The 16418-nt window shown below is 32.8% G+C and overlaps 1 protein-coding gene across 3 annotated transcripts in view; it reads right to left on the reverse strand.

The window, feature by feature from the left end:
- COL11A1 (collagen type XI alpha 1 chain) overlaps nt 1-16418 on the reverse strand; it is a 491277-nt gene that overhangs the window by 154063 nt on the left and 320796 nt on the right. For all 3 annotated transcript variants that reach the window (XM_032487215.1, XM_032487218.1, XM_032487217.1), the window contains 2 exons: nt 16186-16399; nt 12931-13093 (listed from right to left, as the gene is read on the reverse strand). In XM_032487215.1, coding sequence (XP_032343106.1) covers nt 12931-13093; nt 16186-16399 — 377 coding nt within the window. The remainder of the gene's footprint in view (nt 1-12930; nt 13094-16185; nt 16400-16418) is intronic.

Consider the following 16418-nt stretch of genomic DNA (forward strand, 5'->3'; position numbering starts at 1 on the left):
TGACTGGCCATGGCTCAGAAAAGAAACTCTCATTTTGAGGATATGACAATAAAAACTTCCAAAACTCAAAAGCAAAAAGAAAAAAATTGAAAACAAAAACAAAACAGAACAGAATATCCAAGAACTGTGAGTCAACTACAAAAGATAAACACGTAACGGAGATACCAGGGGAAAAAAAGGAAGAGAGAAAGCAACAGAGCAATATTTGAAGCAATAATGATTGAGGATTTGTTCAAATTAATGTCAGACACCAAACCAAAGATTCAGGAAGTTCAGAGAACCAGGAGCTGCATAAATGTCAAAAGGGAACTACATCTAGACACATCATATTCAAACTTTAGAAAATCAATGATAAAAAAATTTTTGAAAGAATAAGAGGAAAAAAGTACCTTACCTGTAGAGGCACAAAGACTAATACATCTGACTCCTCTTCAGAAACCACACAAGTAAGAGGAAAATTTAGTGAAATATTTGAAGTGTTGAAAGAGGGAAAAAAAAGAAAACAACCTAGAATTTTGTACCCTGCAGAATTATCCTTCAAAAGTGAAAGAACAATAAAGTCTTTCTCAGAAAAACAAATACTCAAGGAATTTGCTGGCAATAGACCTATACTGCAAGCAATTTAAAAAGAAGTTCTTCAGCGAGAAGAAAAATGATGTTGTTCAGAGAAACCAGATAATGAAAAAAAGAGAATCGAAGTATAAGTAAAGGTAAAATAGAAATTTTTATTTTTCTTATTCTTAATTGATTTAACTGATAATAGTTTCTTCAAAATAATAATAATACACACACACACACACACACACACACACACACACAAACACACACAGAGTTGGTACTCTATATACATGGGTTCCACATCCATGAATTCAACTAATCGTAGATCAAGAACATTCAGAAAAAATAATTCCAGAAAGTTCCAAAAAAACAAAATTGAGTTTGCTGCATGGCGGCAACTATTTACATAACATTTTCATTGTACTTAAAATTATTTACAAACACTTGCACTGTATTTGGTATTATAAGAAAACTAAAGGTAATTTAAAGTACACAGGGAGACAGGAGGGTGGAATTAGGAATATTGTATTATTATAAGGTACTTCCACTAACTGTACAATAGTACAGTGTTACCTGAAAGTGGACTTGGATTTGTTGTAAATGTATATTACAAATTGTACAGTAACCACTAAAATAAATAAGTAATAAAGGAAGTGTAATTGATATGCTAAGAAAATAGTGAAAAGGGAGTCATATAAAATGCTCAATTTAAACCAAAAAAGGCAGAACATTGTAGAAGACAAATATGATAAAAAAAAAATAACAGCAGCAAATACAAAACAGTAGCAAATATGGTAGATACAAATTTAACTATATCAATAATTATTTTAAATATCGAGATCCAAACATACAAACCAAAGGAGATTGTCAGAGAGGATCAAAAAATAATGCCCAACTATATTTTGTTTACAGTAAACCTACTTTCAATATAAAGACACATGTAGATTAAAAGTATAGGGATGGAAAAGATATACCATACTATCACAAATTAAAAGAAAGCAAGAGTAGCTATATTAATTTCAGACACAGTAGGCCTTAGGGCAAGGCAAGTTATCAGGGCTAAAGAGAGATACTACATACTGATGGTAGAGTCAACAGCTCAAGAAGAAATAATAGCCTTTGATGTTTATGTGCCTAGCAACAAAATATCAACATATATGAGGCAAAAACTGATACAACTGCAAAAAGAAATAAAGTAATCCCATATTATATTTGGAAGGCTTAACACTCTTCTACCAGAAGTTGACATATCTAGTTGCAGAAAATTAGTAAGGACATAGTTGAACGCAACAGCACTATCAATCAAGTAGATATAATTGACATCTATACACAACTTTAACCAAAAAAACAGCAACTTATGCATTCTTCTCAAGAATGTTCTCACCTGGAATATTCACAAAAAGAGACCACTTCTTGGGCCATAAAATACATCTTAACAAATTTAAAGGAATAGAATGACACAACATCTGCTCTTAGAACACAGTGGAATTAAACTAGAAATCAATAACAGAAAGATGTCTGAAAAGTTTCAAAAAACTTGGAGAATAAACTACACATTTCTAAGTAAAATATGAGTCAATGGTGCTATCTCAAGGAAAATTTTTTTTAATATTTTTGAGCTAAATGAAAATAAAAACACAACATATCAAAATGTGTAAGATGCAGCAAAAGCAGTTCTCATCGAGAAATTTATAGCATTGAATGCAAATACTAGAATAGAAGAAAAATTTAAACAATCATTTAAGCTTCTACCTTAGAAAACTAGACAAAAGAAGAGTAAATTAATTCTAAAGTGAGCAGAAGAAAAAAAATACTAAAATTTAGAGCAGAAATTAGTGAAACTGAAATTGAAAATTAGTGAAATTTATATATATATATAAAATAAAATCAAAAACTGGTCCTTTAAAAAAATCAATAAAATCAATAAGCACTCAACCAGGCTAATTAAGAAAGACAAAAGACACAAATAACAAATATAAGTGAAAGACAGGTCATCATTACAGATCCCACAGATATTAAAAGGATAATAAAGGAATATTATGAACAACTCTGTGCTTACAAATTTGATAAACTGGATGAAATGAACTAATTTCTTGAAAGAGTCAATCTGCAAAAACTCACATAAGAAATAGATAATCTTATTAGGCCTATATCTATTAAAGAAATTGAATCAATAATAAATAACGTTCAAAAACAGAAAGTACCAGGTCCAGAATGATTCACTGGTGAATTCTACTAAATATTTATGGAAGAAATTATGCTAAACTTCTACATTCTCTTTCAGAAAACAGAAGCAAAGGGAATACTTCTTAACTCATTCTATAAGGCCAAATTTTCCAAATACCAAAACCAGACAATGACATTACAAGAAAACTACAGACCAATATCCCTTGGGAACACATGCAAAAATCCTCAGCAATATATTAGCAAATCAAATCCAACAATATATTTTTAAAAACTATACACCATGACTAAGCATAATTTATCCCAGGCATGTAAGCTTGTTTTAATATTTGAAAATCAATATAATTTATCACATCAACAGTCTAAAAAAGAAAAATCACATGATCATACGAATAAAAGTAGAAAAAGTATATGACAAAATCCAATATCCACTCACTATAAAAACTCTCAGCAAACTAGAAATAGAGTGAAACTTCTCCAACTTGAGAAAGAACTCCTACAAAAAACCTACAGCTAACATAATTACTGGTGAGACTTGCAGCTTTCCCACTAAGATCAAGAACAAGGCAAAGATGTCCCTTCTCAGCTCTGATTTTCAGCATTGTACTAGATGTCCTAGATAATGCAATAAGACAAGAAACTGAAATAAAAGAGACAGATATTGAAGGAAGAAATAAAACTCTTTTTGTTCACAGATGATAATTGTTTACATAGAAAATCCGAAAGAATGGACAAAAAAAAAAAAAAACTCCTGAAAGTAATCAGTGATTATAGCAAGGCTGCAAGACACAAGGCTAATACACAAAAGCCAGTTGTTTTCCTATATACCAGCAATGAACAGTGATTTTGAAATTAAAAACACAAAACCATTTGTATTAGCACATAAAAAATGACATACTTAGGTTAAATCTAACAAAATATGAACAAGGTCTATATGAGAAAAACTACAGCAACTGAGGAAATATCAGATAAGAACTAAATAATTGAGAAAAATTTCCATTTTCATAGATAGAAAGACTTAATATTGCCAAGATGTCAGGTTGTCTGACCTTGATTTATACACTCAACTCTCCCAGTTAAAATCCCAGAAAATGATTTTGTGGATATCGTCAAGGTGTTCCCAGAGGTTATCACAGGAGGCAAATGACCCAGAATACCCAACTCAATACTGAATGAATAAAACAAAGTTGGGGAGCTGACACTGCCTGTCAGCTTACTATAGGCTTACTATAAAGCTACATTAATAAAGACAATGTAGTATTTGTGACAGAAAAGACAAATAGATCAGTGGAACAGTATAGAGAGCCCTGAAATAGACCTGTGTAAATATAATCAACTTTGACAAAAGAGCAAAGACAACACAATGGAAAAGAGACAATATTTTCAACAAATGGTACTAGAAGAACCAGAAATCCAAATACCAAAAAGTGAATTTAAACACAAAACTTACACTCTTCACAAAAATTAACCAAGATACAACCAAATTATATTGCTTTAAATGTAAAATGTAAAATGCAAAATGACAAAAATCCTAGAAGATAACATAGGAGAAAGCTTAGATGACCTTGGGTATGGCGATGACTTTTTAGATACCACAGGAGGGACATGATGTATGAAAGAAATAACTGATACCTCAGACTTCATTAAAATGGAAAACTTCTGCTCCATGAAAGACCATGTCAAGGGAATGAGAATACAAGCCAAACTGGGAGAAAGTATCTACAAAAGACACATCTGAGAAAGGGCTGTTATCTAAAATATACAAAGAACAGTTAAAACTGAACAATAACTTGATTTAAAAATGGGCAAAAGACCTTAACAGACACCTCACCAAAGAAGACATACAGATGGGAGATAAGCATATGAAAAGATGTTCAATATGTCATCAGGGAAATGAAAACTAAAAGGAGATACTACCACACAGCTATTAGAATGGCCAACATACAAACAGTGACAGAACTGTGAAGCAACAAGAATTTTCATTCATTACTGGTGATAATGTATGTTAGTACAGTCCCTTTGGGAGACAGTTTGGCATTTCTTACACGAGTAAGCATACTTACCAGATGATCCAGCAATTATGCTAGGGGTTGAAAAGGGGTGAAAACATGTTCACACAAAAACCTGCACACAGTTTTTTAGAGCTGCTTAATTCATAGTTACCAAAACTTGGAAAGCAATCAATAGGTCCTTCAGTAGATGAATGGATAGATAAACTGTGACACATTCAGACAATAGAATATTCAGCACTAAAAAGAAATAAGCTATCAAGCCATGAAAGACATGGAAAAAATGTAAACGTATATTACTAAGTGAAAGAAGTCAACCTGAAAATACTAAAAACTGTATGACTTCAACTGTACGACATCCCGGAAAAGGCAAAACTAAGGAGACAGTGAGAACATCACTGTTTGCTAGAGTTTAGGGGAGACCAATGAATAGGAGGGCAATGAATAGGTAGAGCACAGAGAATTTTTAGGGCATGAAACTATTTCTTAAGATACTGCTGTGTACATGTATTGGTGAACACATGTTACTATACATTTGCCAAAACCCATAGAATGTACAAAACCCTAATGTAAACTATGGGTTTTGGCTGATAATGATGTGTCAGAGTCGGTTCACCCACTGCAAATGTGCCACTGTGGTGGGGAAACTGATAGTGGGGGAAGCTGTGTGTGCGTGTGTGTGTGTGTGTGTGTGTATGCACAAGGGTATATGGAAACTCGATTGTGCTGTAAACCTAAAATAGTTCTAAAAAATAAACTATATGAACAAAATTTTTAAGGCAATAAACAAATGCCAACTCCAAGATAACCCAAATGTGAAAACTCTCAAAAAGAGACTTTGAAACATCTATTATGTAAAACACTTGACCCAACAATTTCACAACACACTTTTTTTAAGGGAATGTGCTACATTTACCAAGATATACTGAGTACATGCTGGTCCATAAAACGATTGTCAATAAATCTGAATGCAATGAGATAAAGTCAAGTTTACTTTCAAAAAAATAAATTAGACACCAATAATGATAAGCAATCTAAGAAAAATGCAAGTATTGAGACAACAAACAACACACCTTTCCATAATTCACGGGTCAAAGATGAAATAAAGACGGAAATTAGAAACTACTTTAAAAAATTACATAACAATTTTATGGGTTACAACTAAAACAGTGTTTATAGGGAAATGTATAATTTTTTAATTGTTTCTACTAGCAAATAGTGGATCTGCAAACAATGACTTTCCTTTTTGAGAAACTAGAAAAGTGATTTTCCTCTTTCAAATTTAGGATAGAAAGAAAATAATAATGGAATAGAAAAGAGGTCAGTTAAGAGAAATAATAAACAGAGCCAAATATGATTTGTTTAAAAATACCAACAAAATTTTCAAAGGCCTACTTAAACTGCTTGATCTATGAAAAAAAAAGAGAATACAAATCATTATTATCAGGAATTAAAAGTGATTATCACCAGTAATCTTATAGACATTAAAAAGTAAGCAAGAAAATACTACAAACAACTTTACACCAACAAATTCAACAATTTAGTTGAACTAGAAAAAGTTCTTAAAATGTAAAATTTACCTAGATTTGTATTTAAGAGAAATATAAAAATTAATTAACCTATATCTATGAATGAAATTAAGTATGTTTAAAACCTTTCTGAAAAGAAAACTCTGGCAGCCTGGCATTTTCACTGGTGAATTCTATGTAGCATTCAAGAAAGAAATAGTATTGGGGACGGAGTCAAGATGGTGGAGTGGAGAGACTCAGCTCACCCTCTCTCACAAATACACCAAGAATTACATCTACAAACCCACTGAATTGCACAGAACATCTACTAAAATCTGGCAGAGTGTCTCTTGCTTTGAAATGCCAGGAAGATTCTCACAAAATCCGATAAACAAGTTCATACTGTACAGTGCAGGGAACTATATTCAATATCTTGTAGTAACTTATGGTGAAAAAGAATATGAAAATGAATGCATGTATGTTCATGTATGACTGAAACATTGTGCTGTACACCAGAAATTGACACAACATTGTAAACTAACTATACTTAAACAAATATATATACCAAAAAAAATAAATCAATCAATCATACAAAAAATTTTTCAGAAAATAGATGAGATCACTGTCCAAATCATTTTGAGGCCAGTATTATCCTAATACCAAAACTTGACAAAGAAATTACAAATATAGAGAATCATAGACCAATATCTCTCACTAATAAAGGCTCAAAATCCTAAAGATTCTTTAGCAAATCAAGTCCAACAGTAAATAAAAAGAATAATACATCATGTACAATTGGAGTCCATCTAAGAAATGAAAGGTTGGTTTTAAACATCTGAAAATCAATTGATATAATTCAACCTGCTAACAGAAAAGAAAATTATCATTTTAATAGGTATATAAAAAGCATTTGACAAAATTCAATACATGTTCATAATGAAAACTTTTAGAGAACTAAGACTAGTAGTGAAATTTCTCAAACTGATAAATTTATATTGAACAGTTACAGTAGCCAACATCATAGTTAATGGCTGAAGACTGAGTATTTTTCTACCTGAGATCAGAAAAACAAAAAGACAAGAATTCCTGTTTCACCACTTCTGTTAAACATTTTGATGGAGGTCCTATACATTGCCATAAAAAAATTAAAATAAAAGGTATAAAAAAATAGAAAATAGTGAAAGGTCCCTATTTACAGATTGTATGATCATTTGCATTAAAAAAAAACCTCAACTAATAAATAAATTTAACAAGTTTGGAAGATACAAAATTAATATTTAAAAATCTATTGTATTTTTATATGGCAACAAAATACTGACAGATGACATTAAAAGCAGTTTCATTTACTGTAGCATAAAAAAAAAAAATCACCTAGGCACAAAATGAATAAAAGATATCCATGATGTCTACACTGAAAACTAGGAAACATTGTGAGAGGAATTAAAGAAGACCAAAATTAATGAAGAGTTATACCACATTCAGAAAGTGGAAAACTCAATGTTTGTTAAAATATCAATTCTCTTCATTTTGGTCTACTGCTTAAATGCAATCCCAATTAAAACCTCCATTTTATTTTTGAAATTCCCAAGCTTACTCTAAAACTTATACAGAGTGCAAATAACATAAATAAAGCAATGTTTACAAGGAATAAAAGTAGAAGCAGTTATCCTACCTGACTTTCAAATTTCCTATAAAATTACAGTGATCAAAATGATTTGGTATTAGTGAAAAGATAGATAAATAAATCAATGGAATAGGATAGTAGAAAGTTTAGTAACAGATCTAATTATATGTAGTCAACTGATTTCTGGCATAGAAGCCAAGACAATACAATGAATAAAGGAAAGTCTTTTTAGTAAAGTATGCTGGATGAACAGGATAGCCTTATAAAAAAAACAATTGTTGACCTTTATCTCATGCCATACCCAAATATTAACTCAAAATGGGGCGTGACCTATTGTGTAAAATCTAAAATTTCAACACTTCTAATAGCAAGAGATCATGTGATTTTTATATAGGTAAGGGTTTCTTAGAACACAAAAGTATAAAACATTAACAAAATCAATAAATGAAACTTGATCAAAATGAAAAGTATTCACACTTTGGAATACATTATCTAGAAAATAAAAAGGCAAGTCACATGCTGGAAAAATTATCTGCTTATATCTATCAAAGTATATGCACAATATATAAGAACCCCTACAATTCTGTAACCAGAATATAGCAGCCATTTTTTAAATGGGCAAAAGACACCTCACAAAGGAAGATGAATAAATGGCTGATAAGCACCTGAAAATATGCTTGTCATCATCAGTCATGAGGCAAAGCAAGTTAAAACCACAATGAAATACTACTACACAACCACTTAGAATGGCTAAAATGTAAAAGGCTGACCATATACTGGCAAGGATGCAGGACAAGTGGAACTCTCATTCACTGCTGGAGGGAATGTGAAATGATTAATATCACTTTGGAATACAATTTGACAGTTCAGTTTTTTTTTCCTCTTTAAGTTAAACATGCACCTACCAAATAACCCAAGCATTCCACTCCTAGGTAGTTAACTAAGACAAATAAAAATAAACACCCACACCAAATCTATACATGGATGTTCACAACAGCTTTATATGCAGTAACCAAAATCTAGAAACAATCCAAATGCCCACTAAAAGCAGAAGTGGATGAAAAAATTGTGGCTTTATCATATTTGGAATACTGGTTACAAAAAAAGGGAAAAAGCAAAATAATGGTACATATGAAGACACGTGTAAGTCTCAAAAATGGTATACTGAGCAAAAAAAAAAAAAAAGCCAACCTAAAGAGAGTGCATTCATTTATAAACATTCTTGAAAAAATAAATAAGCTATAATGATAAAAAAGCAAATTAGTGATTGCCTAGGTTTAGAGTAGAAGAGATGGCTCATAAAAGTGTGGAAGGAAACTTTTGGGTGTGATGGCAATGTTTATTTTCTTGATTATGATGATGGCTTCAGAAGTCTATATGCATGTCAGAACTGATTAAATGGTGCACATTTAAATTGTACATTCTTATAGTTTATTGTACTTTGATTATATCTCAATAAATAAAAATCTCTAGGATTCTGACCTAAATGCATCTAAACTGGAAAAGGTGAATAAATGGGAAAGCTGTTATCTAGGGAGACTATGTCTACTAGCACACAATTTCTTCAAAGTATGCACTTTGGAAAATATATGCAGTAAAAAAGATAAAGGGACGTCACAAACTGGTAATCAAATCCTTAACGAAATATTTGAGATGTACTTTAAGGTAAGTTTTCAGGCGTTATAGAACTACTGAAATAGTATAGCTTTTATAAATTATTATACATTGATTTCTTCGAAGAGTATTTCATGTAAAAGTCCTTTCTGAGAAGTTTGAAAAAAATGAAAAATTTCATAAATGAGATTTTCCACTCAATTGTCATCACATTCCTCTTATTCCTTTCAAAGAAAGAAATAATCTGCCTAAAGACAGACAACTGTTAAAAGTATAAAGACTTTTGTAATAACATGTTTTGATTTAGTAAAAAAGGGAAAAAAGATTGAAAAATAGTGCTTTGAAAACTTGAGTTATAATGGCTACAACTTGATATTTAGATAAAAAAACAAAAACAAAAACAAAAACAACAAACAACAAACTTCCTGTTTAAAGGATTCCAGAAGTAACAAACTACTAAGGTGGTGTAGTTTTTCTTCTATTTTAGATTTTCTTGATATTTTTGAACTGTATCATTAAGCCAGAAGAAACCAAGGCTGTTGATTAGGGTTGACTGGATATTTTGTGCCTGCATGAAAGTGTTCATCTGCTCAGACCATGTTCCACTCACTAAGGTCCATACCTATGTGCTTCCCTCTCTGTCTAGAGAAGGCGAATTTATCTAATTCCCACAAGGTACCTTGTAAACAAGCAGTAGTCCAGGAAGAAGCGCTTCATTTACAAGACATAAAGACCACTTAGAACTTTTGACTGATACATGGGTCACTGTTGCTCACTAATACCATAATGTATAATATTTAAAATGTCAAAGTTGTAAGATGATAAAAAAGAATACAAGTTATAATAATAATTAAGAAAACTACATATCAGTGCATAATTAAATTAACATATAACCACGTATATAAATAAAATTAATACTAGTATTTTAAGCACTTCACATACATATGCTCATTTTTAATAAATACTTAAGATTACTATTCCCATTTGAAGACTGAGAAATTAAAACTTACAAAAATTAATTACACACAGAAACCTGATTAAGCTAGGTACTGCAATTCAAAATCAAACTTTTCTCATTCCAGAACCAATTCTTGTATTCATTCTGCTATGCTGAAATTATATAATCTGAATTATGTTCCTACATACTAATTTTGGCATTTTCGTATAAACTAATCTTGTGATTCTTTTAAAAACATTTTCAGTTTTGCTTTTATCTATTTAAGGCAGAATTCTTAAAAGTCTTCAGATTGCAATTCATATTAAATAAATGTTCTATTTAAAGTTCCAGAGGGTTTCATGCAAAGCAGCTTAATAAACTTATTTTTGCTACTCACTGTCATACTCACTAAAGGTTTCACTAACGAGCCTTTGAAGATTATTTTTCTAATGGCTTAACAGTTTTTCCAAATAAACAGCTAGAATTACTTCAAGATTTAGAATATGATTTATGTTATTAGAAAGTCAAGAATTAATCAAAGAAAGTAATAATAATCTTTGCTTCTAGTACCTCTTCTTTGGTAATTTACCAGAAGCCTCTTGGCTAGAGGTATTTTGATCAGCAGTGGTTGAAAACATATGGAAATATTTTAAGGAAATCATTTTTATGTGTTCTAGTTGTTGATACTATAATGCGCCTATAAAACACAGAGGCATTTACTGCATGCACATTTTTTAATATGTAGCATCAGGTTCAGTTATTTATGTTGAAAAAAGAACTTACTGTGATAGTCTGTAACTACACATCAAAAGCTCTAAACTGGACCTCAGTGAGCATGAGCATAGTATATGGCAAGGAAAGTGGAGGATAGTCTCGTGTGTGTGTGTTGGGGGATAAGGAGTCAAAAAGAAAAACTAAATGACATTCACCTAGAATTATGTTCAGGTAAAAGTAGAAGTCTCAGTACTATGAAACTGTATGGAAAAGAAATCTAATTAACATGTACATATGTCAAACACTATCTTTTAAGGCTAGTAAATTTTGAGAATTAATAAATATTAATTTGCATATTTCCATCCTAATTTCCTCTTTATATGTCCTATTCATTTATGGTGAACAAAATCTACTCTTAATTTCCATTGTTTAAGGCTCTGCAAATATGTACAGCAATAAATTAAACGAACTTCTGAAATGAAACTATCTACGGATTTAGCTCTTCCATATTACTCATTTATGTTCTATGAATATAAGGTGTTGTTGGGTTATAAAAATAAATTTAGCCTGTGAAACTGATGTTTAATTTTAAAATAGAATTTTGTAAGCTTAGAAATTAATTTGTTCATGATTATCATTTATCTAATAAATAAATATTCATGTATCATTTGTGTTCAATCAATACATGATACTAGAAGACCTGACAGCATATTATTATATATTGCCTGAATCAATCAGTTTTTAATTTAATTTTGTATGATATAACGTGTTAAACATTTTGTTTGAAGTCAAAGGCTTGGGCACATACTAGTGCAGAAATTCAGAAACAAATAAAATTCCAAATAATCTGAAAATGTCACAAGCTTTAATTCTATTTAAAATTATGCCATAGATTATGTATATAACTAAGTACAGGGACGTAATATTCTACTGACACTCTGAATTTATGTTGTGTTTTTTTAAAAAAAATACATGCTGTGTGTGTATGTGTGTGTATACATACACATATCAATAAAATACAACAAATCTCCCATGTAGAACTTGTCTATTAATCCATAATATATTACACAGCTTTACTTTGTTATACTTTAAAAAATAAATTACTCAGAAACTATACAAAAATAATTAGAGTAATGAATAATATCTCAGGAGTGCATCCCTTTATGGGGTCAGGACCCAGTTCTGTTTGTTCCGTTTATAATTGACTAAATGAAAGTTAAAGCAAGAGTTACCAGGTCCCACGATTGAAGGATTAGAAGAAATAATGTGATTATCATAATTGGTGAATTATAGTTGAAAAGAAACTTTTCACCATGACCTTCACATTATTAAAAAAGTGATTTTAAAAACTTACAGTTCACCTTTGGCAGTATGGTCTCTATCTTACCTTGGAAACATTCACAAAAAACAGAGAAAGGCAACATATCTCACTTGTCCATTTTAATAAATTAATCTCTGAGAGGAGTGAAGATAATGTTCTTTACTCCAAAGGAAATAACAGAAAGTACTAAGAGGAATGCCAACTCCCTTCCCAGGAGAACAGCATGCCTGCGTTTAAATCAACCCATCTCTGGAAACGTTTCCCAGGCGTTACAGTCACCATTGTCCACTGATTCTCTTCCTGAACAATAGAAAACATCACCACTACACCACAGAGGAAGAAAGTAGGTCACTCTTTAGAGTTTGTAACTTTGCTTCATGGCATATATTGATTGTTATTGCTGTTACTAACTCATTTCATCTGATTTAGTGATATTCAGCTTAAAGTCTGATTTATTTTACCTCAAAAACTTCTTCATCCAAAATCCTTGTTCCAAAAACCGTGATTCCATTGGTGTCAACGATTGCTCTCTCACTTCTGTCGAGGGGTTTTGTGGTTTTCTTCTTACAATCAACAATCATTGTCACAGTTTTCTTCTCCACGCTGATTGCTACCCGATGCCACCTGAAAAAGCCAAATAATTCTTGTGTAAATTTCAAAGATGTTGTTGCCAAACCACTATGCACATTAAAGTACAATGCATTTTAAATTATACAAGTGAGCTGAAATTGTACAAAATGTAGGCTCATTTATAGCTCAATCAGTAAAACAGGTGACTACTTCCTATTTACCCAGAATAGTGCTAGGAGCTCAAAAGGACACAGCAGTGTAAGATGCACAGCAGTCTTGGCTGTCTGTGCTGATAAGGAAGTGCCCAACCTTTGCTTCTCTGTGTTGTAACAAAAGCTTAATCTCACCATGTCCTGATGAGGGTATTTGATATAGAGATCAGGGGTGGGATATGGGGTAAGTAATAGTTTCTATGTACGTAAATGCTCTCTCCCAAAGTGGAATTCTACTTAAAGAAAATTCTGTTGAAGTGATCCCCTGAGATTGACTGTAAAAGGGTACGTCTACTAATTGAATGAATGCTCCATCTGGAGCAATTGAATGTTCTAATTACACAATGTGCTTCTCTGTCTTTATTCACATTTCTTTCAAGTGCTTTCGTTTTCTTTTTCCACTTTAATTTCAAGACCGTTGTAGATCACTGCTGTGGGCAGGATCCAAGACTGAGACACAGTATCTCTCCTTCTTTGCAGGGTTGGCAGGAAGTGGGGACACTGAAAGCAAGCATAGTCAATGCATGTATGGAGTGAGAGTCTCAATTCACTCTGAAGCTACTACTCCAGCTAATTCAGGGCAGTGATGACAGGCTTGGGGGGAGACATGGCCAGTCCTCTGGAAACATACATACCCTAATCATACTGTAAAATGGTGGGGTTTATTAGCAGTATCTGGTGCTAACATAAACAGCTAAGTGAAGCTCACTTGGATTTTGCAAGCCACTCTTGTTTTGTTTTTTTTTTTTCCCAAATGAAAAGTGCTAAATTAATATTCCAGAAGTGTCTAGGAATAGATCCATAAAATAAAGTACGCAAAAAGTGCAGCAGCCTTTCTAAATTGTCTGTTTCATGTGACTTGGCATGGACACTGACGAGGACCAAGTATATTTCCACATACACTTAATCTTTGGTCTTTCCACAGCACTTTCAACTAGCATAGGCATCTGCTTTGTTTGAATTGTCAAAGATTTATATTAGGAGGCACTTAATACTGTGAGAGTAAAATTTACACATGTTTCTGCCAGAAGCCTGTGTCTTAAATTAAACCATCTCCTCCACTATTGTAGATATGTGCTTTTCATTAACAGAAAATAAAAATGATTTCAATTGTTGAAAGCGGATTAGGACTCGAAACGATATTTTAGTTGAATTAAGTTAAGCTCTGATAATAATGACATGTCATAATCATGGTGTCACATACAATATTCAAAATCCTAAATTAACCCTTAGTTTTGGAGTCATTCTGATTTATTCTCCTTCTCTCACACTATACATTCATACCATCAGAAAATCTGTCTATCTTTATATTCGAAATACATACAGAATTCAGTGTCTCTCAACTTTGTCCTAGCCCCCATGTTGCTCACCTAGACCCCTAATAGGTCTTCACTTCCACTCTGATGCAACCAGTGACCATTTTAAATTGTATGTCAGATCAAGTCCCTGCCCTGCTGAAAACTAATCTAATACTCCCAGTAAGAGCTGAAGTCCTTACTCTGCCTCGCCCTGGCCCTCTCTGACCTCGCGTCCAACTTTCTGCTTTCGGACTCCTGCACTCCAGCCACACGGCTGCCTCCTCCTGGTTCCTGCACGTGTTCTTCACTCTGCCAGGAATGCTCCTCCTCCACAGCCCCACATGCTCGCTCCCTTACTTCCAACAGGCCTTTGCTCAATGCAACAATACCAAAGAGGATTGCTCCGGCTAAAACAATACACCCTACGTTCCTAATCCTGATTTAGTTTCGATCGTAGAACTATCATCACTTTTCATATTAATTATTAAGGATAATGATGTAAATGACTCGTGCAAGCCTCGGTTTTCCTGGCACTGGGACGAAGTTTTCTCCATGGTCCTGACAATGATATACTGAGTGAGAATATTTTTTTCCATCTGAATAGCTATTTCTTTTTTATGCCTATAACCAAATATATTTCAGTTAAAGCTATTTTTGAAGCCTGAATTCAGCAATAAAACACCTAGTAAATTTAATAAATATTTATTTCTATTTAGCTGCTTTAAGTGATAGACAGTGTTCACAACACAGAATTCAGAATTCAGCATGATTTTAAGAAGAGCATGGTTGTTACTGAAGAGTCTGACTACCTGAGTTAACTGCCACTCTTCAAATATCTGTTACTTAAATTCCCAGTGCCTCACTTCCCTTATCTGTAAAGTGGGTTTATTAACATTATTTTCTTCAAAGAGTTGTGAAAAATTAAATGAGTTAACTATGCATAAAGCATTCAGAACAGAGCATAGCGTACGCTGAGTGTCAACATGTAAAGCTTCCTATGACTGTCAATATTAAAGTGATTGCTAAAGGTACGTCAAATCAGGCCATTCCTCTGCCCAAAAAGTCTACAGTGAATTCCCGTTTCACTTGGAATAAAATCCAAAGTGCTTACAATCACCTACAATGTGTTATACCATGTGGCCTCCTACTGCTTCTCCTTCCACATCAACCCACTCTGCCCCTGCCACACTGGCATCCCTGGGGTTGCTTAGACCAAATCAGCCACACTGGGAATCAGAGGCTGTGTATTTGCTTTTCCTACCCCTGGACCAGTGTGCTTTTAATTGGCAGCATGATATGCACTCCACCTCCTTCACATGTCACCTGCTTAGTGGGATTATCCCTGATCTCACTCCTCAAAACCGCACGTCCCAACCACCATCCCTTATCTCCTTCACTGCTGTGTTTCTCTTGCTCACTGATCACCATCTGATATACTATTTATCAGTAATTTTTTAATTGTTCATTATTTGTCTATCCAGATTATAAACTATGTAAGATTAGGTAATTTATTGTTCTGTTTATTTCTATATCACCATTCCCTAGAAAATCTGCATCACACTTTATGAAAATTTGTTGAATGATCAAATGAAAGAATTGCTTTCAACAGCTGAAACATTAGATTTTTGCTACTTACTTCCCATCAGCAATGTTAACAGTTCTGAAGAGGGGATAGTCTTCTGGGGCAGGTTTCCCGGTATGGTCTTCAAACAGGAAAACCGGTGATCTCCCAACCTCAACACCGAGCTGCTGAATACCATGCTCATTATATATAGACAAAAGGAAAGACTGAATTCCTTTTTTGGGTTTTATTGTAAATAGTATTGAAAAATCTTCTGGAAAAGTTCCTCCTGAGAAGAGAAGGCCAAA

This window comes from Camelus ferus, chromosome 9 (genome assembly GCF_009834535.1).
Source record: "Camelus ferus isolate YT-003-E chromosome 9, BCGSAC_Cfer_1.0, whole genome shotgun sequence".
NCBI classification, from domain to species: Eukaryota; Metazoa; Chordata; class Mammalia; order Artiodactyla; family Camelidae; genus Camelus; species Camelus ferus.